Source organism: Sceloporus occidentalis, unplaced genomic scaffold (assembly GCF_023333645.1).
Source record: "Sceloporus occidentalis isolate IW3139 unplaced genomic scaffold, rSceOcc1.0.p SCAF_1, whole genome shotgun sequence".
In the NCBI taxonomy this organism is placed as follows: Eukaryota; Metazoa; Chordata; class Lepidosauria; order Squamata; family Phrynosomatidae; genus Sceloporus; species Sceloporus occidentalis.
In genome coordinates this window covers 158,585,901-158,609,550 of record NW_028316981.1, presented here as the reverse complement: position 1 = coordinate 158,609,550, position 23,650 = coordinate 158,585,901, and the positions used below count along the sequence as shown (strand labels likewise).

The following is a 23,650-nucleotide window of genomic DNA, read 5'->3' as shown; positions in this document are numbered from 1 at the left end:
TGTATGCCCTGTAACAGTCACTGAGAACATCAGCTTGTCATACATTTTAACAAAATGTTCTGTTTATCTCCCTTCTTCACTTCTATTATCCTTACTGAGCTGTAGATCTTCACAAACTGTAATTCTTGTAGATTCAAAGTTATTCCTATTTGATTCAAGGTCCCAGTACAAAGAGACTGTTGTTGCACCACAACAATCACATTACAAGTGTGGGAAAATAAGATATCCACATTTTCAAAATATCCACTGCATTGTTCCCTTGAACGAAATATATGACATTATTTCAAATCTCCCTCATGAAAAAGCACTTGAGAGAGCATGGATCTAGGGCCAGCATTTTTTTTCCTGCTGTACTGGTTTTCTACCTACAGGGCAATGTTTTAACATAGGGAGTGTATGGGGGTAGAATATATTTCTCCAGGTTGGAACTAAAATGTTCTAATATGCTTCAATGTGTACTTAAAACAATTTAAGGCTCAACATCTTTCCACCTGGAAGACTTATTACAAGGTAAATGGACACTTCTCAAGATTGACTTAATTTAAACTATTATTTAAATGGCTTCGCTGAAGGACTCTCATCTCCATGAACTGCTGTTTAATGTACCCATACAATACAATCTGAAGCAGTATAATTAATATTCATTATATCATTCATCTAGCTCTTAGAAGTGAGGCTGCAGCAGCGCCACAACTGTTGGATCTCTCTACCCAAGGATGTTAGGCTGGCCCCATCTCTTTTAAGCTTCTGGTGGGCAGCCAAAACAGTGTTGGCATTCAGTGTCTGAAATTGTTGCTTTAATTGCTTCAAAATGATTCTAGGATTGTTTTTAGATCACTTTTAGGAATTTTTAAAAAGCATTTTAATCTGTTTTTAAAAGGGTTTTATCTTGGCAATATATTGTTTTAATTGGTTTAATTTGTTCATTGCCTCAGGAGCCTTGTGGATTGGAAGATGATACAGAAATACTTAAAATGAAATAAATAAATAAATATAATAGTTCAGTTGCCCCTCCATTTGCGCAGACTTCATACCTGCCACACTTGCTTACTCGGAAGGAGCAAATGGAGGGAGTTAAAATGGGACATGCACCTGAGGCACAAGCTCACAGCCGCGCCCAGGCACGCGTACCCTTTCAAGCCTATGGGGCCTGAATACGTGCAAGTCTGGAAGGGATTCCCTGCAAAAAACAGAGGACTGATTTCACTAATTGTTTTAAGAAAAATTTAAAAATAATTTAAAAGGTTATAACCTAGTTTAATTTTTTTTAATAATTTAATTTTTTAATTAAATCACTGGTTTTTATTAACCCAGATTTTTTCAAAGGACAACAAAGACTTTAGTTAGCCCTCCCTATCCACTGAGTCTGCACCTGCAAAGTCAACCACCCAGGGCTTGAAAATATATTTTTTCCAAAAAGGGAATCTTGACGTCGCCATTTAATATAATGAGCATGCATGGATTTTGCTATCCATGGGGGGGGGGGGGTTTCCTGGAACCAAAGCCCAGCAGACCTCAAGGGACCACACTACTGACTGCTGGTCAAAAAGAAGCCAGGCAATTTTAAAAAAGCGTTTAGAGTTTCCTTGGCCTGTTACGGACTGCCAAAATAAAGCTGCTTCGGGTCTCTTTGGAGGTATGCTATTTAAATGACGCATGGGTCCTAAGAATCCGGAGGTCGCGCCAAAGCCACACTCCATTCCTAAGCACTGGAGTGCAGCTTTGGTGCAGCTTCCGGATTCTTAGGATGCATGCATCATTTAAATAGCATACCTCCAAAGAGACACGAAGCAGCTTTATTTTGGCAGTCTGTAACAGGCCCTTATCTTCTTTATTTATTGGGGTGTGAATCTTTTTTTTCTTCTCCTTAGTCCATGTCCTCCTTGCAGGTGTCAACAGCAACTAAAACATTCTGTTGTTGTCATTGTCTTAAAGTCATTTCTGACTTATGTGGCTCTAGGGCAAACCTATCACATGATTTTCTTAGCAGAATTTGTTCAGAGGGGGTTGTCCTTGCCCTCCTCTGAAGCTGAGAGAGTGTAACTTACCCAGTGGCTGTCCATGCCATGTTTCAAACTCTGGTTTTCCAGTGTCCTAGTCCAACATTCAAACCACTACACTACACTGGATACATGTCAATTAATCATAAACATCATGAGTGAACCACACCCAAAGCCCTTGGTTCTAGATTTTGTACTGCAGCCAAGAGTGTGACAATAACTATCTAAGTAACAATGATTATCATAATCCACATCAACCTGCCTTCTCATACCTCGGGGCCACAATGCTAAGCTAGGCCTGGAAGCATTCAAATGTCACACAGTCCAAGCTGGGCCAGCTGGAGTCTCACTCTCTGCCTAATCTACCTCACAGGCTAGAATTCAAAGACAACTGTGGTAGTCTGGAAAATTAGTCTGCAAAAGTAGTGTAGTGGTCTGAGCACTGGACTGTGACTCTGCAGAACAGAGTTTGAATCCCTGCTCAGCCATGGAATCCCAATGGATGACTTTGGACAAGTCACACTCTCTCAGCCTCAGAGGAAGGCAAGGGCAACCCCCTCTGAAGAAACTTGTCAAGAAAACCCTAGAATACATTCACCTTAGGCAGGCATCAATCCCTTGTAATTCATGTAGGCGGAATACCAAAATGACTGAGAACCAGTAGTGGTTTGAGTGTTGTATGACTTTGGAGGACCAGGGTTCAATTCCCAACTTAGTTATGAAACCCACTGGGTGATCTTGCACAAGTCACACTCTCTCAGCCACTTCAGGGGAAGGCAATGACATACCTCCTCTGGACAAACCTTGCCAAGAAAACCCCATGATGGGTTCTGTGTGTGTGTGTGTGTGTGTGTGTTGTGTGCTTTCAAGTCCTTTCTGACTTATGGTGACCCTAAGACGAACCTATCATGGAGTTTTCTTGGCAAGATTTGTCCAGAGGAGGTTTACCATTGCCTTCCCTGAGGAGACTGAGAGACTGTGACTTGCCCAAGGTCACCTAATGGGTTTTATAACTGAGTTGGGAATCAAACCCTGGTCCTCCAAAGTCATATTCCAACACTCAAACCACTACTGGCTCTCCGTCATTTCAATATCCCACCCATCTAAATTGCAAGGGATTCACGTTTCCCTTCCATGCCCTGTATCACTACAATAACCCTCTGAGGTATCACCTGTGAGAAACTGAAAGAGAGAAGCAGACAGCATGAGCTTTCATAGATTCCATGCATCTGAGGAAGGAGGCTCATGTCTACGAAATCTCATGCTACCACCAGTTGTGGTCCAACACTCAAACCCACTACGGTTTGCCTTAAGGTTGCCATATGTCAAAAGCGACTTGGAGGCACACCAGCACAAGAGTGGGGAAAAGGAGGCAGGAAGAGGGCAGAGGAGGGATTCCCTTTGGAATTCCTTCTTCTGGAGGGGTGAGGTGAGGAAAGAGAAGCTCTCCTCTCAGGGCCTGAGAGACAGGAAGCAGCTCTCCTCCAGGGTGACTAAGAAGCAGGAATTTACACTGATGTGAGTGCGCTTAGCTTTCATTTTGTCATGTCCTCCATTTGTCTCGTCTCTTCTGCAATGCCTTGCTTGCCCTCTTTTGCACTGAGGACATCTGGTCTTTCTTCCACAAACACACATACACACACAGAGAGAGAGCAGGGCAATCCCAAGTCCTCCCTTTCCAGGGCCTGTCCTACATTTCACCCCTGTATCCAGGAGGAGGAATCCCAAAACTGTCCTCTATTCCGAGCACAACTAAGCAGCGTGGATTGACATTTTATGCGAGTGTTTTCAGCTTCCATCTGCTCCTGCCTCTTTTATCATGGAAGGCCCTTTATTGGGGGTGGCGGGGGGGGGGGGCTGTGGTCACTCTGTCTCAGCCTCAAGAGGACGGCGGCGCCCAGGGTGGCCAGAGGCCCTCCTTGTCCAGGACCCATCCTCCATTCCACCCTCGTGCCTGGGAGCAGGGATTCCAAAATCGCCCTCTCTTCTGACTCTCCGGTCGCTCTGTCTCAGCCTCAGGAGGGCGGCAACGCCCAGGGTGACCGGGGGCCCCATTGGACCCTTGGGCCCAGGAAGAGGGTGGGCAGTTTTATCGGCCTGCCTTTGCAGCCTCTCTTTGGCTACCCCCCCCCCATATCTTTTTTCCCTGGGAGGTCCTCCATTTTGTGATGCCTGGTCCTCCTCCAAGAGGCCGGAGGCAGGAAGAAGGAAAAAGGAAGGAAAGAAGGCAGGCAGGGAAGAGGGAAGGAGGAAGAGCGAAGGCGGAAGGGCCGCCCTGTTCTCCCCCTCAGAGGGCTCTCTCGCTCTCTCTCAGGGCGGGCGGGCGGGCGGGCGGAAGGAAGTTTGTCCCTTCTCCTGCTCCGTACCTCTCGAAGAAGTGCCTGAGGACGAAGATGCCTCCGGCCAAAGGGAAGGCGGCCAGAACGTGGCCCGCGCGGTATCCGGCTCCGCCGCCGCCCCGTTCCACGTCGGCCCAGGTCACGTTGGCCGGGAACCAGAAGCCTTCGCTCCAGAGCCCGCTCCACAGCCAGGCGGCCGCCGCCGCCACCACCGCCATCTTCCTCCTCCTCTCCTCCTCCGTCGTCGCCGCCCTGCCGGGCCCAGGCTCCCTCCAGCCGCCACCGCCGCGAGGAAAGGGGGCGGGGCCTGTGCGGGCGCCACGCCCATCTGTCTTGATAGAGAGACGCCCGCGAAGAAGACGACCCCTCCTCCTCTTTCCCCGCCTCCTCCTCCCCCTCCCCCTCCCAAGGCCCAGGACCGTTAGGAAGACGGACCCTGGCGCATGCGCACTGGCCCCGGCGTGGCTGGGAGCGGGAAGGCGCGAGGGGCAGGAGGATGGTTGCTCTCTGGAGGCGTCCACGCTGTGACACGCTCCTCACCCCCAAACGCTACAGATCGCCACACTCAAAGACATAGCTGTGTTAGTCTGCAGAATCAGTAGGCAGAGAGATCTAGCAGCACAGCAGCTTTCCTAGACTGAAGTCTGCTTCCTCAGATGCATTTCGGTAGAATAATAATAATAATAATAATAATAATAAATGTTATTTCTTCCTTGCCTGGAGGCACATTAAAATACAAAACACGACTAAATGGAAAATGTATAAAACCAACAGCTACAATGCAGTACAGTTGTCCCTGGGCATTTGTGTATTTGATTATTTGTGGTTTTAATATATTCTTTTTATGAATCTCTTAGGTCCTCCAGCGCAACTCTGCCAGAGGCTGGCCATAGAGTTGTGCTGGGAACCTAGACGTTCCTAGAGAAAACACTTCTCTAGGCATTTCTAATTCCTCCAGCGTGGTTCTATGGTCGACCTCTGGCAGATATTGACCATAGAGTTGCACTGGAGGGCCTGGAGGTTCCTAGAGAGGGGTTCTCTTAGATAAAAACCGTTTGTGTTTCTTCGCGTTCACGGGGGTCCTTCACCCCTAACCCTGGAGAATGTGCATGGCCGCTGCACTATAAAAGCATTACATTGCGCTCACAGGAGTACATTCCTTAACATATACAAATTAAAAAGTCGTGTTTTAAAACTGACTGGGTAGGCCTGCTGGAAGAGCTGTGTCTTTAATGTTCTTTCAATACATCCTGAGTGTGTCCATGTGTTACCTGTGCCTTCAAGTTGCCTGTTGGTTTATGGCAACCCCATCAATTTCATAGTTTTCTTAGACTGCATCTTTACGGCAGAAAATAATCCAGATTGACACCACTTTAACTGTCATGGCTCCATCCTATGCAATCCTGAGATTTGTCATTTTGTGAGTCACCAGAATTCTCTGACAGAGAAGGCTAAATGGCTCACGAAACTACAGATCCCAGGATTCCATAGCATTGAGCCATGGCAGGTAAAGTGCTGTTGAGCTGGATTATTGCTGCAGTGCAGATGCAGGATTGGGCAAAGAATGCTCAGAGATGGCTATACCAGTTCCTATCTCTGAAATATAGCCTACAATAGCTGGCATCTCCTATCCAAGTGCTGACCAGGGATGACCATGTTTAGCTTCCAAGATCAGACGTAATCTGGTGCATTCAGGGTTGTTTTGTGTGCCTTTAAGTGAAGCTATTGTGGAATTTTCTGAAGCTGAGAGTATGTGACTCGCCCATAGTCACCCAGTAGGTTTCTATGGCCGAGCGGGAAATCAAACCCTGGTCTCATGCAGGGCTATGACTAACAATTTCAAAATATCTTTCTTTCTTTCTTTCTTTCTTTCTCCTGGATCATTTTTAACACCTTGGCCTGATGAAGAAGCCAGTGGAGCTTCGAAAGCTTGCATAATCTGCATTTTGGTTATTCCAATAAAAGTATTACTATTTAATGGATTTTGGATAGTTATACCCTTAGGCAAAAGCATGGCTGCTGATGAGTGTGAGGAAATGCAGCAGATTGTAAGTCATTTACTTTGTTATGCTGTTGAAAAGTTAATACAGAGAAGCTTGTGGGGGATTTTCTCCTTTATTTGTCAAAATAAGTAGCTTTGAGTACAATGCACCCTTATGGAAACAGGGAAGTAGAGTCATTTGCTTTTCCACCTCCCTTTGGCCAGCCAGCCCTAAAGTTAGCAGGCACAACTTTTCTTTTGCAGAGATGCAAGTTGCAGGTGCAGATGTGTGTGGCAATATTCTTTAAAAGGCCAAGCTTATTCAAGTCCCCAAGTGGTTGGAAATCAGAATTTAATAATTTGAACATTGGGAGTGTCATCTGATTACAACTTGCTTTGGAGCATCTCTGATCAGGGCATTTTAAATTAAACTGATATTGGTTGTACATTCTCTCATTCAAAAGGTGTGTGTGTATAAGCTTCTCCACTACAGACAATCTTGACATTCGAATTATGTCAAAGAGACAAAGGGTATGACATAATTCAAATGTCAAGATTGTCTGCAGTGGAGAAGCTTATACACACACACCTTTTGAATGGGAGAATGTACAACCAATAGCAGTTTAAGTTAAAATGCCCTGATCAGAGATGCTCCAAAGCAGGTCTCTTCCTTTAAACAAAGGAAGAGCAAGAGTTGTAAACACATTTAGGATCATAACTAACGTGTTAAAAAGAATGGTAGTGTCATGTTCCTATTTTATTATGTTTTAAATGTGTTTTTGAAACTATTTTTAGCTTATGTGTTTTTAAACAGAGCTGTCATTTAAGTGTGTCTTAGCTTTTGTACTAAGTTTTTTTAGTTGTACGGTACTTTTAAATGGTTCCTTGAATCCTGATCTGTGAGAAAGATGGGATATATATCTAAAACTCTTGTCAAAGCTTCGAAAAACTGTTTAAAAACACAACTGGCAGGGATATGGATTGTTTTTATTTTTATTTACAGTTATTTGCAGGATGCTTTAAACCAGGAGTAGGAGGCATAAGGTCCTCCAGCTGTTCTTGAACTGCATCTCCTAGCAGCCTTAACCAGCATCACCAAATGGTGGAGTTGTAATTCAGCAGCATTCACTCATTCATGCATTAATACACCTACATACCAGATAAAAACTAAATATCCTAAATTCTTTAATGCCAGAATTTAAGGCTGAAGGACTAGAATCCTGTTGGTGATAAACATGCCTGTAAGTTATATGTGCAGTATGCCTTTTGGATTATTAACAAGGACCTGATCATTAATTGTTTGCACACTATCCACAATCTCTTCTCAAGGCAGCTGTCAGGCCCCAGCTGTGGAATGTGTGTGTGCACTACTACTATGGCCATTCACTGACTGCAGGGAGAGGAGCAACTCAGGAGACATGGCTGGATCAGCTGCAAACTTGCAACGGCAGCTAAGGGATGGAGAGATATGGTTGTTTTCCCAGAACAATCACATTTTCTTCCTCTCTCCATTGAGATATACAGCTACTTAGTCACCTAAATTGCTTCCTCTCCCATGGAGCTCAGGACTGGGAGTGGGGTGGGGGCTTGAGGCCAGGGTGTTATAGTAGTTTGAGCATTGGACTATGACCCTGGAAACCAGGGTTCAAATTATGACTCAGCCATGCATAACCACTGGGTGACCTTGGGCAAGTCACAGACTCTTATTTATTTATTTTATTTATTTATTTCCCGCTCTTTTCCCAGGACTGGGACTCAGAGCGGATTCACAGCAATTAAAAAACAAATAAACAAAAAGTACAATTAAAACATTTTTTAAAAATAGATAAATGACATGCATTAAACAGAATGATTAAACTAGTCCAACATTCCTGCCTGTTCATATAGTGATTCCCTAAATGCCTGTTTGAACAGGTAGGTCTTCACCTGCCGTTGGAAAGCCATCAAGGAGGGAGCTGTTCTTATCTCCCTGGGCAGGGAGTTCCAGAGTCTAAGGGCAGCTGCTGAGAAGGCCCTCTCTTGTGTCCCCACCAAACGTGTTTGTGAAGGTATTGGGATGGAGAGAAGGGCTTCTCCAGAGGATCTCAGAGTCCGGGCAGGTTCATACCAGGAGAAACGGTCTGCCAAATAATGTGGACCTGAGCCATGTAGGGCTTTGTAGGATATAACCAGTACCTTGAATTGTGCCCGGGAACGAACTGGCAGCCAATGAAGCTGTTTCAACCGGGGAGTTGTATGGGCTCTGTAATCGGCGCCTGTTAACAGCCTGGCAGCAGCTCTTTGAACCAGTTGAATTTTCCGAACACTTTTCAAAGGCAGCCCTATGTAGAGCCCATTACAGTAGTCCAAACGGGATGTAACCAAGGCATGTACCACCGTGGCCAGATCTGGCTTCTCTTAGCCTTGAAGGATGGCAATGGCAAACCCTCTCTGAAGAAACTTGCCAAGAAAACCCTGTGATAGGTTCTCTATAAGTCAGAAATGACTTGAAGGCAACAAGACCCCCCACACACACACACACAAATATCTGGCATAACTGGAGTACCAGAAGCCCCATGTAGCTGAGCCTCCTCAAGAATTATTAAGAATGTACTAAACAATCAGCACAACAAAATATTATGGCATCTGCTGTTGCTGTGTCCTTTCAGCAATAATGCAATCTGTCCTATGCACATTGACCTGAAAGTAAATGACACTGAACACATGGAAGGAACAACTAAGTATATAACATTACAGTCCTCATATTTAACGATATTTTAATGGCAATGGAGGAGAAAAGTAAGCAAAATTAATAATAATCTGCCTGGGAATGTTGCAGCCAGTCCACCTTAAAAACAATTCCAGTGTTCCTGGAACAATTATGCTACACAAGCACAATGAAGGATCTCAACTTAAATGCCTATGTCTGATAGGCAAGAGTGAAAAGAAAATACTTGTTACTTATTTTTTTAATAACATCCCTCTTGACCCTCTAAGGGTCAGAGTCACTTCCACTAATTTTCTAGGATCCTGGACTCCCCCATTTAAAATTGGGGAGCAAAAGAATTGTTGCTCCTGGAAGTTCCAGGAGTAGTGATTCTTCATCAGAATAAGGTGCACTCTCACAGCTGCATCCATTCCATGTCTCCTTTCTCAAAGTGGTATTACAGAATACAAAAGTTTATTTTGTTTTGTAGGGATGATGCAGTCCATGGTGGGAGGAAAAATGGCTTCTGGACACACCAAAGTTTGTCTGCCTCTGCTGTAAACATATTTGGAAGGTAGTCCTTTCATCACATGGAGCAAGACTTTGCTAAATTCTTCTTAACAGGCGGTTTGTAAAAACTCTTACTATTTAATGTACCTTTGCGTTCCACTGTGTGTACACAGTTTCACTTAGATTTCATTTTTCTGGTCAGTGTTTCTGTACCTTGTAATCTGAATTTGTGTTTTTGGTTCATTGATAAAAAAAATGTGTCTTTATGTGTACTCTAGCTGTCCAAAAGCCAGGACTTGGTGTCCCTTTACACATGCAACTATTACTTTTAAAATGCCTTATCTTCCTGGGCTTGAACACTGTGTCCCAATCTGGAGGCACAAGTGTCCTGTTTGGCAGTGCCAAACGCTTTTCGGAAGATAACGTTTATAAAAAAAAATTATATACAACACATAATACTCACTTGCATTTTGCAGGTCTCTGCATGTATGACAAGAGTATTAGATTAGTATAGGAATCCTGTTCATTATTTTTTTAAAAAGGATTAAGATGGTCTATAAGGCTCCTTTTTGTTGCAATTCAGCTTTTTTAAAAAGCACATAAAAACTACAGTTGGCCCTCTGTATCCATGGATTCAACCATCCCCATGTCTTGAAAATATTTAGAACTCTATTGCCCTTATATATGTATACTGGGTACATAAGAATAAAATTTCATATGGATATTCACAGAAGGCTAGGCCATATTTCATGGGCTGCTTGCTGCATCAGAATAACAAAAGCCCTGTGGCATCTTAAGGACAAATCTGGCTAGGCCTCCAGATTTTGTACAATATTTATCAGTGATCAAAAGCTACAGTGATGACTTTAGAACTTTTCATCTTAGGAAAGTGTCATGTCTTTTCTACTTTCTCTCCTACGTTAAACACAAAGCAAACTGAAGCCTAGCTAGGGTGTGAAATCCAGGTTTAACATATTACTAATGTGAAAGGACTATGGGCCCGTGGTTGTGTTTAAAGAAACTGTGTGTCTCACATATAATTACCTATGTGTTATGCCCTTTAATGCTCTCCTCTTTTGAAGAACATATTATATTTCATTTGATGTTGATTTGTGCCTTCATTTCTGACTTACAGTAAGCCTAAGGGTTTTCTTGCCAAGATTGGTTCAAAGGAGGTTTGTCATTGCCTTCCCATGATGCTGTGAGCATGGGACTTATACAAAGTCACTCAGTGGGTTTCATGGCTGAGTTAGGAACCAATCCCTGGTTTCCAGAGTCATAGTCCACCATTCAAACCACTATGCCATGCTGACTCTCATAGCATAAGACAAATACCATCATACAAATTCTGCATTGAAAAGTGGAAATAAACTTCTCCCATCATTCAGTGTAGTGAAAACCATGGACCCTTAGCTAGACTTAGGGCTTTATTGCACCATGATGCTATAGCACAGTGATGGCGAACCTATGGCACGTATGCCAGAGGTGGCACTCAGAGCCCTCTCTGTGGGCACACATGCTGTCATCCTAGCATAGAGTTTGCCAGAGTTTCTTACTAGAAAGCCAGAGGGATGTGGCACTTTGCAGGAAATAAGTGGGGTCTGGGTTGCAGTTTGGGCACTCGGTCTGTAAAAGGTTCACCATCACTGCTATAGCATCATAGTGATGGACTGGTGGTACTATTGCGTCCACATCACCACATGATGTTATTGTCCTGTTATGCTCCCATCTGAGATCATCCTGAAAGTGTTTTTTACTTACAAAAAAAATAAAAATAAAAAATCCACAAATGGCCTCCTTTCCTGCAACTATCCTGTTTGAGCTGCAGTGTGAAAATTAAAATGCACTTTAATGCCGATTTGGGGAGTGTGGCCATGCTGAAGCCATAGGAAATGTGATCAAGGGAGGAAGAGGAGATGGGAGGTGGATATTTCCTTTAAAACTTTGGGAGGTGGATATTTCCTTTAAAACTTTTTTTTTCTTTGCCAAATGACCATTCCTTCCCCCGCCTTGACTGAAGCCAAAACTTTATTGCCTCTTTTTCCAGCCCCATATTCTCACTAGAACACTAAAATGCTATGGTGCCCTCCTCTCTCACACACACATACATGCTCTCTCTCTCTCTCTCACACACACACACACACACACACACACACACATTCACACACAAAGAAAAAGCAAAAACAGTCTTACAGTTTAATAAAATAATTTACTTTGCTATGTCTCTGTCTGGCTGTTTCTTTGTTCACTACCAATTGTACTAATTGCTGTGTGGTAGCAGATGCATCAGATAGGTAGATCAGTAGCTGCTGACTTTCATCTGCTATTGCTGAATGAAGTCTGGCCTATCCCGATCTGGAGAGGGCAGACATGCATGTTGCCTTTTAGGCCAGAATCTGTAGCATGCCTGCTGTAGTGTTTTTATACCCCTCCCTTTTTAGTAAAAAAAAAAAAAAGGTTTAAAAAATGGAAATGGAGTAGGAGACAAAAAAAATTATACATTCACCAGTGTAAGAAGCTGAGAGGTTTAAAAAGGGGAGAAAGAATAGACAGTGTCAGGAATTATACATTTCAAGCATGGGCAGGAAAGGTAAAATATAATTAGTAAAAATCTGTTCATTGGAGTTGTAGCCCAATAAGGCTATAGGCAATTTAGAAGTTAATAAAATCCTACGGTGAACACGGGAAGGCTGTAGAGAACCGGTAAAGGGAAATTAAAAGGAGTAATATAACCATATTTTAAATGCTTACACAAGCTGAACAGAAGACCACATTGAATGTAGAATTTGATAGCAAGGGGGAAAATGAAAAAATTACACCATTCTCACAGAAAGAATGAGTTGAATCAGTAGAAAAATGAATGTCAGATTAAGTTTGGTAACGGAATTTTAGTAATAGAAGGAATGAAGAAAAATATCTAAATTCTGTGCAGATAAAGTAGGGCAAATATTGGAGAGAAGGAATGGATAAACAGAAGAAATAGATCAGAGAGAATGGTAATTTAAAATGGAAGAATCCAGGTACTTTTTTCCAGACAGAAAAATTTCAGCCAAGTCTAAGGGAAATGTGTGTGTGTTGTGTGCCAAATCGGTTCCAACTTATGGCAACCTTAAAATGAGAGTTTTTTTTTGTTGGGGGGGGGGGGTTCTACAAGATATGTTCAGAGGAGATTTGCCATGGCCATCCTCTGAGGCTAAGAGCATGTGACTTGCCCAAGGTCACCCAGTGGATTTTATGGCTGAGTTGGGAATCAAAACCTGGCCTCCAGAGTCATAGTTCTATGCTCAAACCACTATGCCACACTGGCTCACTAATGTCTTTTTAGAGAAATACACTTGTCCCTCCATATTCGCTAGGATTAGGGGCAGAAGACTCCTGTAAATATGGAAAAACCGCAAATAACAAAAACACCATGTTTTTTCCTGAGAGGTCACCTCTCTAGGAATCTCTAGGTCCTCCAGTGCAACTCTGTGGTCAATGTCTGACAGACACTGACCATATAACCACACTGGAGGAGCTACAAAGGCCTAGTAGAGTATTCTCTCTAGGAATCTCTAGGTCTTTTAGTGCAACTTTTAGTTAAAGTTGACCATAGAGTTGCACTGGAGGACCTAGAGATTCCTAGAGAGAACATATTAATCAAATCCGTGAATAGTTAAAGCTGCAAATATCATAGCCGCAAATATGGAGGGATGAGTGTATTAAATATATGAACACATGGTGGAGAAAATAACTTGGCAAAGGAGTAAGATGAAAAATGTAAACATCATTAAAGGGAACATAGAACAAGAAAGGAATACTCTAACTGCACAACCCCCAAGATGATGTTGAATGCCAGCCCCCAGCATTCTTCCCCATTGGCTAACAATGAAAAGAGAAGGAGGAGGGATATGTTTATCTAACTCAAGAGAAGTTTAAGTAAAGAGTACAATGGGCCCTTGTTATCTGCCGGGGTATGGATCGAGGACTCCCTGACCAAAATCTGCGGATGCTCAAGTCCCATTATATACAGTGGCATAGTAAAACTGCCCTTTATATAAAATGGCAAAATCCAAAATTGCTTTTTTGGTTTTTTGTGGGGAGAAAATATTTTCAAGCCGTGGATTGTTGAATCTGTGGATGCAGAACTGGTGGATATAGAAGGCTGACTGTATATGTTCTTAAAGTAAAAGAAGGCAGATGAAAGAGATTATATAATCCACAATCACTAAATAACAAGGTGCACAAAACTCTGGAAAACAAGTTTTCCAACTTACTCAGAACACTCAGAATATACAATTATGTGTTCATTGGCTCAGTACTGGCCTTTGGCTGAATGTACAGAAGTCAGAAGCAAGGACAGCATATGAAATCGCTTTTCTTCCCATCCCCTGCCATGTATCAAAAGAAGTCTGCTCTGAACATAGGGTTAGTTAGAAGCCTGATCAATATGCCAATTAAAATTGACATCCAGCAGAAGAAAACAAGAGATAAAAGTTGATAGTTTTTTGTGGGTTTTTCGGGCTATGTGGCCATGTTCTAGAAGAGTTTCTTCCTGACGTTTCACCAGCATCTGGAATAAACTCTTCTAGAACATGGCCACATAGCCCGAAAAACCCACAAAAAACTATGGATGCCAGCCATGAAAGCCTTCGACTTCACATCTATAAAAGTTGACATTCAAAACCAAAGTCAACCAAACTGGAAATAGAGTAGGTGATTTGTAGGAGTAAATGATAATAATGTGAAATTAAGAAAAATAAAAGAAACTTTACCGGAAGTAAATGACATCAAGGTGACAGACTTCTACCTTGCTAATCCCTACCAACTTAACATGGCTGCTTAACATGGTGCAACCTCTGCTCCCCCTCTCCCCAGTTCCTTCAGTCACTATTGTGTAAATTCATGTTCCAGTAACCAGTATGCAGGAAGTTCCCTCTTGAACTTCCTGCTTGACCTATTTCAAGTTTTGTTACCAAACTTGAAGGATTGTAACAGTGGAAATATCAGGTATCAAAGAGCTGTAGGTCAGATGTGTAATACATCAAGAATCACATTTGTGACACTGTCCAGATTATTTTTAAGACATTAATCTAATGGAGAAATACCAGGTTAACCTGTTTTTAAACAATGATATTTAAATATTAAATTCATTCATGACAGCTGGGTTGGTGATTAAGGCTGATGTGCACATAAGGAAGTGCTTTGTTCAAATCTAACCTCATTTATGTTGTAAGGATTAAATCAGGTCTTGCAGATGGCTCTCAACAACAGTGTTGCCAATTTTTGGGGAATTCCTTGGAATCCAGGGAATTTAATTAATTTCTTTCCAGGGAATTTGACTGAGGATTCCGGTAAATATTGCAGAATTCCGGGGAGTTCAGATCTTGGTAAAACATTCCAGGGAATATCTTCCAGGCTTGTTGGCAACACTGCTCAACAAGCCACTTTCCCTCGGTCACACCCCTCTCCCCCAATCTATTAATATGGGTATAATAAGCCCTTTCCCAGCCTAGTGCTCTCCAGTTATTTTGGGTTATAGTCCTCATCATGCCTAGCCAGAACTGTACTTCCATTTATCTGGAGGGTATTGTACTAGGATGGGAAAGCCTGGCCTTCCATTTCGAGTTGTCTGGCTTATGGAGATAATATATTTGAAACATTCAAAATGTGCCATAAAATGCTAAGTGAGGAACTTTGTAATAAAAAGCATCTAAAAAGAATAGTGAACAAGTTGGAAGGATTTACATTATTTAGATAGTACTCCGATAAGACCAAAAAAGAACAAATCCTTAGGTGAATAAAAAGAGGAGCCATTATTTTGGAGCTGGCTATGAACAATTTTAGCATACCTTATCACCCTTCCATCTGGACATGGGGTTTTCATAATTAATATTTAGTGTGGAGCAGGACTGCAGTTTTCATAATTAAATCTAGCATGGTGCAGGACTGGAAGTCGCAATGACCTGATATGTGTTTTGGGGGGGATCAGAATGACCCAAGGAAGCTAAAATGCACCACTGTTGGGGTCATAACCTAGGGCATGCCCTTCCTAGATAAGAACACAAGACAAGCACCATGGGTTATGCTAAACATGATACATTCCTCCTACCTGCTCATTCTGCATTTCGCACAGAAAAAGAAACAAAGGAAAATATTTGTCAAAACAGACACAGACCATGCCTGTCTGAACATCTAAGGATTTTTTCCCCAGATCACATAAATGCATTAACACCTTTAGATTGTAAGTCTGCAGGCAGGCAGGGAACTGTCTAATTAAAAAGATTGCATGTACAGAACTGTGCATATTTACAGCACTATATAAATAAAGTTTAATAATAATAATTGGTGCTAAAAATCTTTAGGTTTGCCAGACCAGTTTGCCCATTCTTTGGGAAGATTATCAAAGTTTCTTTTACACCTTTTGGGTACACAATATATACCGTGAGGGCAGGTTTGGGGGCATAAAAACCCTTCAAACTTCTGCCATATTGTTTACATTTCCCGGTGAACCTTTGTATGCTGTACAAGTCTTCAGCAGATCTCTCTCTCCTAAATTGGTAAATACATCACTTTTTAATCCTCAAACTTCTGCTATCCAATCTTTCAGCTTTCCTCACTGTAGCCTTGGGTCAATCTAAAACTGAATCCGTTCTTGTGTGTTTGAGTGCTTCTTTTCACATTTTCTAAATAAAATGTACATTATTTACTCAGGTATAAAAGATTCTAGTAAGTTACCCACCTCTCACATGGCTCCTTTTGAGCTAATTAATTCCCCAACATTCTAAGAAGATGCTGACACTTCTGGCAGGGATCCCAAGTTCCCCTCCTTTTGGGATAACATTGTAGAAGTTACATGAGAAATACCTTATCTTCAATGAGCATGATCAAATATATCACCATACTACCATGAATACATGAAATTCTGTTTGATTTTTGGCAGCTAAATCAGATTAGGTCTGGTTAATGCATGGATGGGAAACTACCAGAAAAATATCAGGGATTTCCAGGTAGGACTGAAAGAATTTCACCAAGAACTGTGAAGAATTGTTACCAGTTAGTTTGTCAGTACAGTGGTGCCTCGGGTTACGAAATTAATTCGTTCCGCTGTCAATTTCGTAACCCGAAAGGCTTTCGCAAGCCGAATCCCCATAGGCGCTAATGGGGAAAAGCCGCGATTCCGTGTGAAATCGCGCAGAAAAGCACCAAAAGTTTTTTTCGTAACCCGAAAAAACTTTCTTAACCCGGAAAATTTTTTTTAAATTATTTTTTTTCGTATCCTGAAAATTTCGTAACCTGGGTATTTCGTATCCCGAGGTACCACTGTACTCATCTACACCGATCAATGGTATGACTCAGCATAAGGAAGCTTCCCATGTTCCTAAGTGGAAGTACTTTTGTGACCCTTCCATTTTGCAAAAAAGTTCGTGATTTTGCTTTGGTAACCAACCAATCCCCCCGCCCCCAAGATACACACACACAACTTGTTTTTGCACTTGTGTGGGTGTTAAAGGAATTAGCCCTGATCACGGTACTGGTGAAGTTGAGAGAGGGTTATCTGTGTGGGCAGAAATTTAGTAAATGTTGAACTGACCTGGTTCTAGCACTGTAATCCACTAGGTTTAGTGCCAACCAGTTCTTAGGGTTTTAGAGAAGACTTTAGTAATGGATAGGATTTAGAATAGAAAAGTCAGGAGAACTCCCACTGAGCCTCAAAGGGTCCAGCTCTAGAGCGAAGCGCTTTATAGATATGCAGCAGGCCACACATAACATTAAGGAGTGTGCCTGGGTTTTGCAAGTACACCTTTATGCCCATTATTTCACCATTTTCTACTGCCTATCATCCATGGGAAACCAAATCAAAATTAATCACTAGATATCCCCATAAAGTACTCTATCCATCAGCTCAAGTACCATTTAAATTGCAACCTCAGAGGAAACACAGTTGTGTAGATACTGAGATTTCTCTAGCAACTGACATTTCAGTCACATTCCAAAATTAATTCCGTCTTTCGCAACATGGAAGAAGCAACTATTATCACTGCTGTGGGGACAGAAGATAATTCCTCTATCTACTATCAACCCAATTTTGGCAATATGAGTTTAGTTCTCAGAAGATGGTGCTTAGTTCACGACACATCTCTCTCCAATTCACTTGAAAAACATTCTCCTGATGTTCCTATTTGAAACTAAGCTGGATTTTGAACTTGAAAGGTGCAGTAATTACAAATACAAAAAGACAACGGGATGGATCCAGTTGTGTCATTCCATTTTGGTCAGCAAAAACAAAGGGGATTGCTTCCCACAGCCCCTCTCAAAACTGCCAGATCTACTCTGAATGGCTGGGATATACGCCAAAGCAGGTTTGGGCTGGCATAGAGGACTGTGGGTTGGAAGAAAGAGAGAGAAAATTCCACTGCACTAGTACATTCCCATAATGGTGGACTTAATACAAAATCCCAATGTGAATCTTTTGATGAAAGTATGTGTTGCACTTACATACCATCAAGCAAAGCTCCAGGAACCAAGGACACCAAGATAATATAGGCATGGTAGTTTGCTCTTATTTGCTGTTTTCTTAAACGCCTTCAAAAATGTGACTTGTCAGCAAGCAGCCCAAACAATTTATTGACAGGTTTAAATTTTCTAGGCAAGGTTTCTGTTTCAAGTAAACAGAATGCTTCTAGAAGCTTTAAAAGGGCTAAATGAAATGCCACTAATGCAGCATGTGACTTATGCATCCCATTTTTTGCAACAGAACTCAACATTATACAGAAATACTTCCTTAACTCCATGGCAAGAACCACAGCGCCACCTATTGGTAGAAAGTAGTCACTGGGCTCTTTCCAACCCTTTCAACTGGTCTCATAAAGAAAACACTGGATGAAAGCTTGCAACAATAAAAATGACAGAGCCTTTATTGAATAAAAATGTTTCATACTTAGCAAGATTGGTAAGAAAGCAGAATATTTTACAACTCTAAAATATAGTTAGAGATCTAATTTAAGTGAATACATTACAAAAAGATTAAAAACTATTAAGTAAACCCTTTACCCAGCTCAAAATGCTATGATTTATAAAATGCACGCAGTCCAGTTGAAAAGCACTAAAAACATTGGGAATCAGTCCAAACTTTTTTCATTGCTTTGTCATCTTGCAGATATTTGCAGTGTTTTTCATGCTGACTCTTAAATCTGGCAGTTTGGTACGTATAGAATACTATAACATATACTGTATGCAAAAAAGCAGAATGGAAGTTTCAAGTATGAAACGTTCTGGAAGACTAACATGGAATGTAAGTAGTTATATCCTGCAGACAGAAGCTTGCCCTCTCCAGATTCCTTCACTTTGCATTACTCTTGGAAATAAAGATGCCATACCTCTAACCCAGGTATGTGAAAGTTGCTTTGTTCTGGCCAGCCAGCAGATTCAGCTGGGTCCTAATTTACAACAAGAGCTGTGTAAATATAAGAAAAGCAAAGTGCAAAACAAATTATCTGCTGATCATTGCCATGGAAACATAGCCTTGCCCTATTATCATGCTGCTGATTGCATATTTAAATTACTGTCATGATTGGACGTCTATCTAAAAGAATGTATTTTTACTATTTTTAAAAATGTATTCATCATGCCTTTACACATACATTAAAGTGCAGTAGCCATTTAAAGTGGTCTCCAGGCCCCTCTGAATCTGGTCCCTAAGCACTGCAGTAGTACTGTTAGTGGTACTGGGGGAGGGTCTGAGAGTCCTTTTTCTTTCAGCTCAGCACAGTAATGTCCTGCAAAAACAGCTGAATAATCAACACCAGATGAGAATAAGATGCCATTTAAGTGACCAGTTTACAGAATGAAAGTACAATTTGAACAATCAAGGTAACGCCTATTCCCAAAACAATGTCATGCACATTCTTCCATTTTCACAACATTGATTACATTTTGCAGGTTCCAATGAACTTTCCTATAGAAATGCAAATCCGAACAAATCTTTCTGATTTATGCATTCACCTGCAGCATAGGCTATCACTTTCATAGAGGGAAGCCGCTTTATGAAAAACAAAACACTAAACACATCAGTTTAAGGCCCAGCACCCTGCAGTAAGTCCCCTAGTGAAAAAAGTTTATTCTTCGTCTTCTTCTTCATCACCATAGTATCTGTTCCGCTTGATCTGCTCCTCCACTGTCAAATCTTCTAGGTCTTCACCTTCAAAAAACCCTACATCTTGGGATTTATGATTTGGACTAGCAGACAATTCTTTTGCAGTTGTCGAATTCAAAATTGAATGTTTGGAAGATGTACAATATAGTGCTTCTTTATCCAGAGGTGCTAACTTTCCTGAAACATATTCTTCTTGTTCCTCATCAGTGTCAGCACTTTTCTGACCATTCTCAATGAGGCTCTCATCGGCTCTTGCTTCTGCCTTTCTCTCATACAGCTCTTTGTCTTCCTCAGCTGTATTTGAGGTATAACTATATTCAGCTGTATTGATTCCTTCCACCAGCTTGTTTTCTACAACCATTTCCTTTGCTGGTTCCTCACTTTGCTGCACTGTGCTCCTCTCAGCCTTGAGAGGAGAGGCATTTTCAGTTCTATGACTCTTTACAGATACTGTTCTAAATGAGGCTGCAACAGTAAACGGCCTGCTTCTTTCTTTTAGTGAAGATGACCTTCGCAGTTTTTTAAGATCTTGATCCACTTCCTCTTGATGATCTGGCTTAGGGACCTCGTCTTCTGGAGGCCACTTCGGCTTCGACACTTTAATACCCTCTTCCAAGATGCCCCCTTGACTGCCTTGTTCGGAAGGAGGTGGCCAAGCAATCTTCAGCTTCTTGGTTTCTGTAGGCCTCTCTTCTTTCTCAGGCACTCCAGCAGCTTTTGCCTCCATGCTGGCTGCTAGAATTCCAACCTTGGCAATTGGAGCATCTTCCACTCCAGGACTTTGGGGTCCTTCCACAGCATTTCCAGTATAGTCAGGTTTCTCCTGGGGTTCCTCATTTTCAGCTTTGCTTGACCACAGTTCCTTGTGCGGCTTATGGCCAAAGCCTTCATCATAGTTACCTTTGGATTTAAAGAGCTGGTTAAAGTGAGGCTTGCAGTAAATGGTGCCGTGTAGAGAGGCATATGTTCCAAGGCTGTGCAACAAAACACAACACAGAGACCAGCATTAGCAAATCCAGTAGCTCACAAAACAAATTAATAATCTCAAAATATCCCTCTCCTCCCCACTCCAAAGGGCAACCGTATTACACTCACACTCAGTCCACCCTTGGGTCAGCATACACAACAGAGTAATTACACAGGCTGCCAATGAGGTGATCATTCCTGAACGGACACGTAATAATTCACTGTTGGGAGTGAATAGTCTTAAATATTTTACTAACGCCATGACATTGGATCTACCTTTTCAAAAAGTTCATTTCAAGAAGCAGTAGCCTGAAAAGGGACTTCATTGTTAGATGTCAAAAACTAGCACTTAAAAAAAAAGTCCAATGCCTATGTTTGGAAAAGATGGTGTTCTAATACCAGGTTATTTTTACAATGATGTCAGAAGTGTGTTGAACCCATTTCATAGCCGGAAAGGGACTATACTGTTTGGGCAACAGCCAAGTGATAATGTAACAGCATTATTGTGGTAGTATGAAGACAGTTTTATTTATTGCAGTAGCACCTGCCTCCTGCATGTAAACCAATACTATATGGTAGGGGAAACAATGTCTAAGTTCCTATGTTCCCATCTAAGTAATGCCAGGTACTGAAAAGAGACACTCGTTTTGAGTGTGTACTGTCTTCCCATTTTTATCTCTGGTAAACTAGTTTTGGGGGTTTTCTATACTGCTTTGAAACTCTTTTGGCTGAGAGGCAGCAATGAATACAGAAGGTGAATGCCTGCACCATAAGCTGGTCTCCAATATTATTACATCTGCCTCCAATCTAACTTGGCTATGGAGAAAATGCACTGTTGATAAGATTGTTTCTTATGATGTTTTTAAAATGTTTTATACAAATTGTATTTGAGATTTGTAATGCCATCTGATATGTTGTAAACCGCTTTGATTGTGTTAAAAGAGCAGTATATAAATAAAGTTTTTATTATTATTATTATTATTATTGATAACCACCTGCTGCGCAAAGATCAGCACACAGGCATATCTGAATTGCCTCCTTACACTGAGCAAGGCCAGCAGTAAGGAACATGAGGAAATGAATCCTCATGTTTAGCTACACAGAGTTTATCCCCTACTGTCACCTGGCTGCCTGAGAAAAGCATCCCCTTGCTCCCTCTCGGTGACCCAGATACTGGCAGGATGTGAACATCTCTCGCACGACACACAGTGCCATCCTCCCTGATCACAAGCTAGACCATATGTCAAGAGTAAGAGGGGGGTCCAACCCATTTCCTTCCCCTGTCCTTATCTTAGGACGAGGGGGATAATCACTAAGTCTTGCTCCTACTTGCAACCATCACTACGAGTGGCTTTCTGGGAGCTATGAATGGTCCACAATGTATTAAAAACTTAAAATACAACAACAAACAAATGATTAAATAACAAAGAATCTGAAGGCAACATAAAACCACTAGCAAAGAATAAAACATAACACCATTTAAAATCACATTAAAACCTGGAACAGGACAAGAGTATTAAGATGATGATAATTCTTACCCACTTCTCCTTATGGATCAAGGCAGGGAATAACAAATTAAAATACAGCAACAAATAGAAACATAACACAGGTACACATGAACACCAGTTAAAATGCATAAGCAATTTAAAAGACCATTAACATCAGTTAAAAAGCAATAGTCACCCCTCCGTTTTCGCGGACTTGAAGTCCGTGTCCCTCGCCCATTTGCAGGCAGCAAACGAGGGGAACAAAATGAGATGTACACCACCATTCAAGCCAATGGGGCTTGAATATAGGCGAATTTCTGTTTTCACAGGAGGGGGACGGAATGGATCCCCCATGAAAACGGAGAGGTGACTGTACATATTTTAAAAAAAACAATTTATAATTAAAAACTTATAATTTAAAACCATCTAGATATGCCTCCTGGAAAATACTGACCCTTAAACTTGAGTTTAAAGAAAAGATTGGCCCTTAAATTTGAGTTGGCCTTTAAACTCAAGACAGTGTATCCAGTTGCTGAGTCTTCTGTCAGGTCATTCCCCCATTTGGGGGTGGTTGAAGAAAAGTTCCTCTGGTTAATAGTTGCCAGCCTGGTCCTGGCTGAATAAAGCAAATGTCCTCCAGGTGTACAGGGCAAATTATAGGCGAGAAGGTGATCATGTAGGTAACCTGTACCCAAACCATGTAGGGCTTTAGATGTAACAAGCAACACTTTGTACCTTGCTCAGAAACTAATTGGCAGCCAGTGAAGTGATTTTAATGTAAGTATAATACGATCACTTCTAGATGCACCAGTAACTAATCTGGCTGCACTAACTGAAGTTTCTGAACTTGGTTCAGAGGTAGCCCCAATGTATAGCACATTGCAGAAGTCCAGCCTTGAAGTTATCAGTGCGTGGACTACTATCTTTAGATCCTCTAATTCTAGGAAGGAGTGTAGCTGGAATATCAGCCATAGCTGACAATAAGCACTCCTGGCCCTCATATTATCTATCTGATCTGTCATTTGGAGTGATGGATCCAGAAGCACTCCCAAACTGTATACACAGTCTTTCACATGGAGTGCAACCCCATCCAGGACTTGTTCACACACCCCTAACCCTGATTAGGATACTTAACAGTAAGCACTTCCATCTTGTCTGGATTCAATTTATTATTCCTCACCCAATTACCTTCTCTAGGCATTCATTCAAAGCACACACAAGATGTAGAAACAATTCTAAAAAGTTCTTAAAATACCTGGCATATAAAGAGTCTTTATCTGATGCTGAAGAGACCATACCATAGGCAAGCAGACATCTCTCTCTGAATATTTCATGGATGGGGTGCCACCACTGAAAAGGCTCTCTTTCTTGTAGCCACTCTGTGTATCTTCAGAATATCTATCCTTTTTCTGCTCTTCAACAGAGCCTCATAAAAGCAATCCTGCTCTTACATCAGACCAGTGCAGGAGTGGGGAATATCTGGCCTGCCAGATGTTTTGGACTGTTATCGTCTGTTAGTATTTGCTATGTGCAGTCAAACTGACAG

General features: G+C 41.7%; 2 protein-coding genes across 6 annotated transcripts in view; both read right to left on the bottom strand.

Moving 5' to 3' along the window:
* Positions 1-4,680, bottom strand: part of LOC149322504 (ceramide synthase 5-like) — a 55,424-nt gene extending 50,744 nt beyond the window's left edge. The window contains exon 1 of one of the 2 annotated variants that reach the window (XR_016271850.1): positions 4,367-4,680. Coding sequence is in view for 1 of the 2 variants with exons in the window: in XM_089478874.1 (XP_089335000.1) it covers positions 4,367-4,557 (191 nt within the window). In the remaining variant the exon portion in view is untranslated. The remainder of the gene's footprint in view (positions 1-4,366) is intronic. The other variant, XM_089478874.1, reaches the window with a different exon arrangement.
* Positions 4,681-18,404: 13,724 nt separating this feature from the next.
* The window catches only part of LIMA1 (LIM domain and actin binding 1), an 80,137-nt gene continuing 74,891 nt past the window's right edge, over positions 18,405-23,650 (bottom strand). For all 4 annotated transcript variants that reach the window (XM_089478834.1, XM_089478851.1, XM_089478861.1 and 1 more), the window contains one exon: positions 18,405-20,625. In XM_089478834.1, the coding sequence (XP_089334960.1) occupies positions 19,614-20,625 (1,012 nt within the window). In that variant the 3' untranslated portion in view covers positions 18,405-19,613. The remainder of the gene's footprint in view (positions 20,626-23,650) is intronic.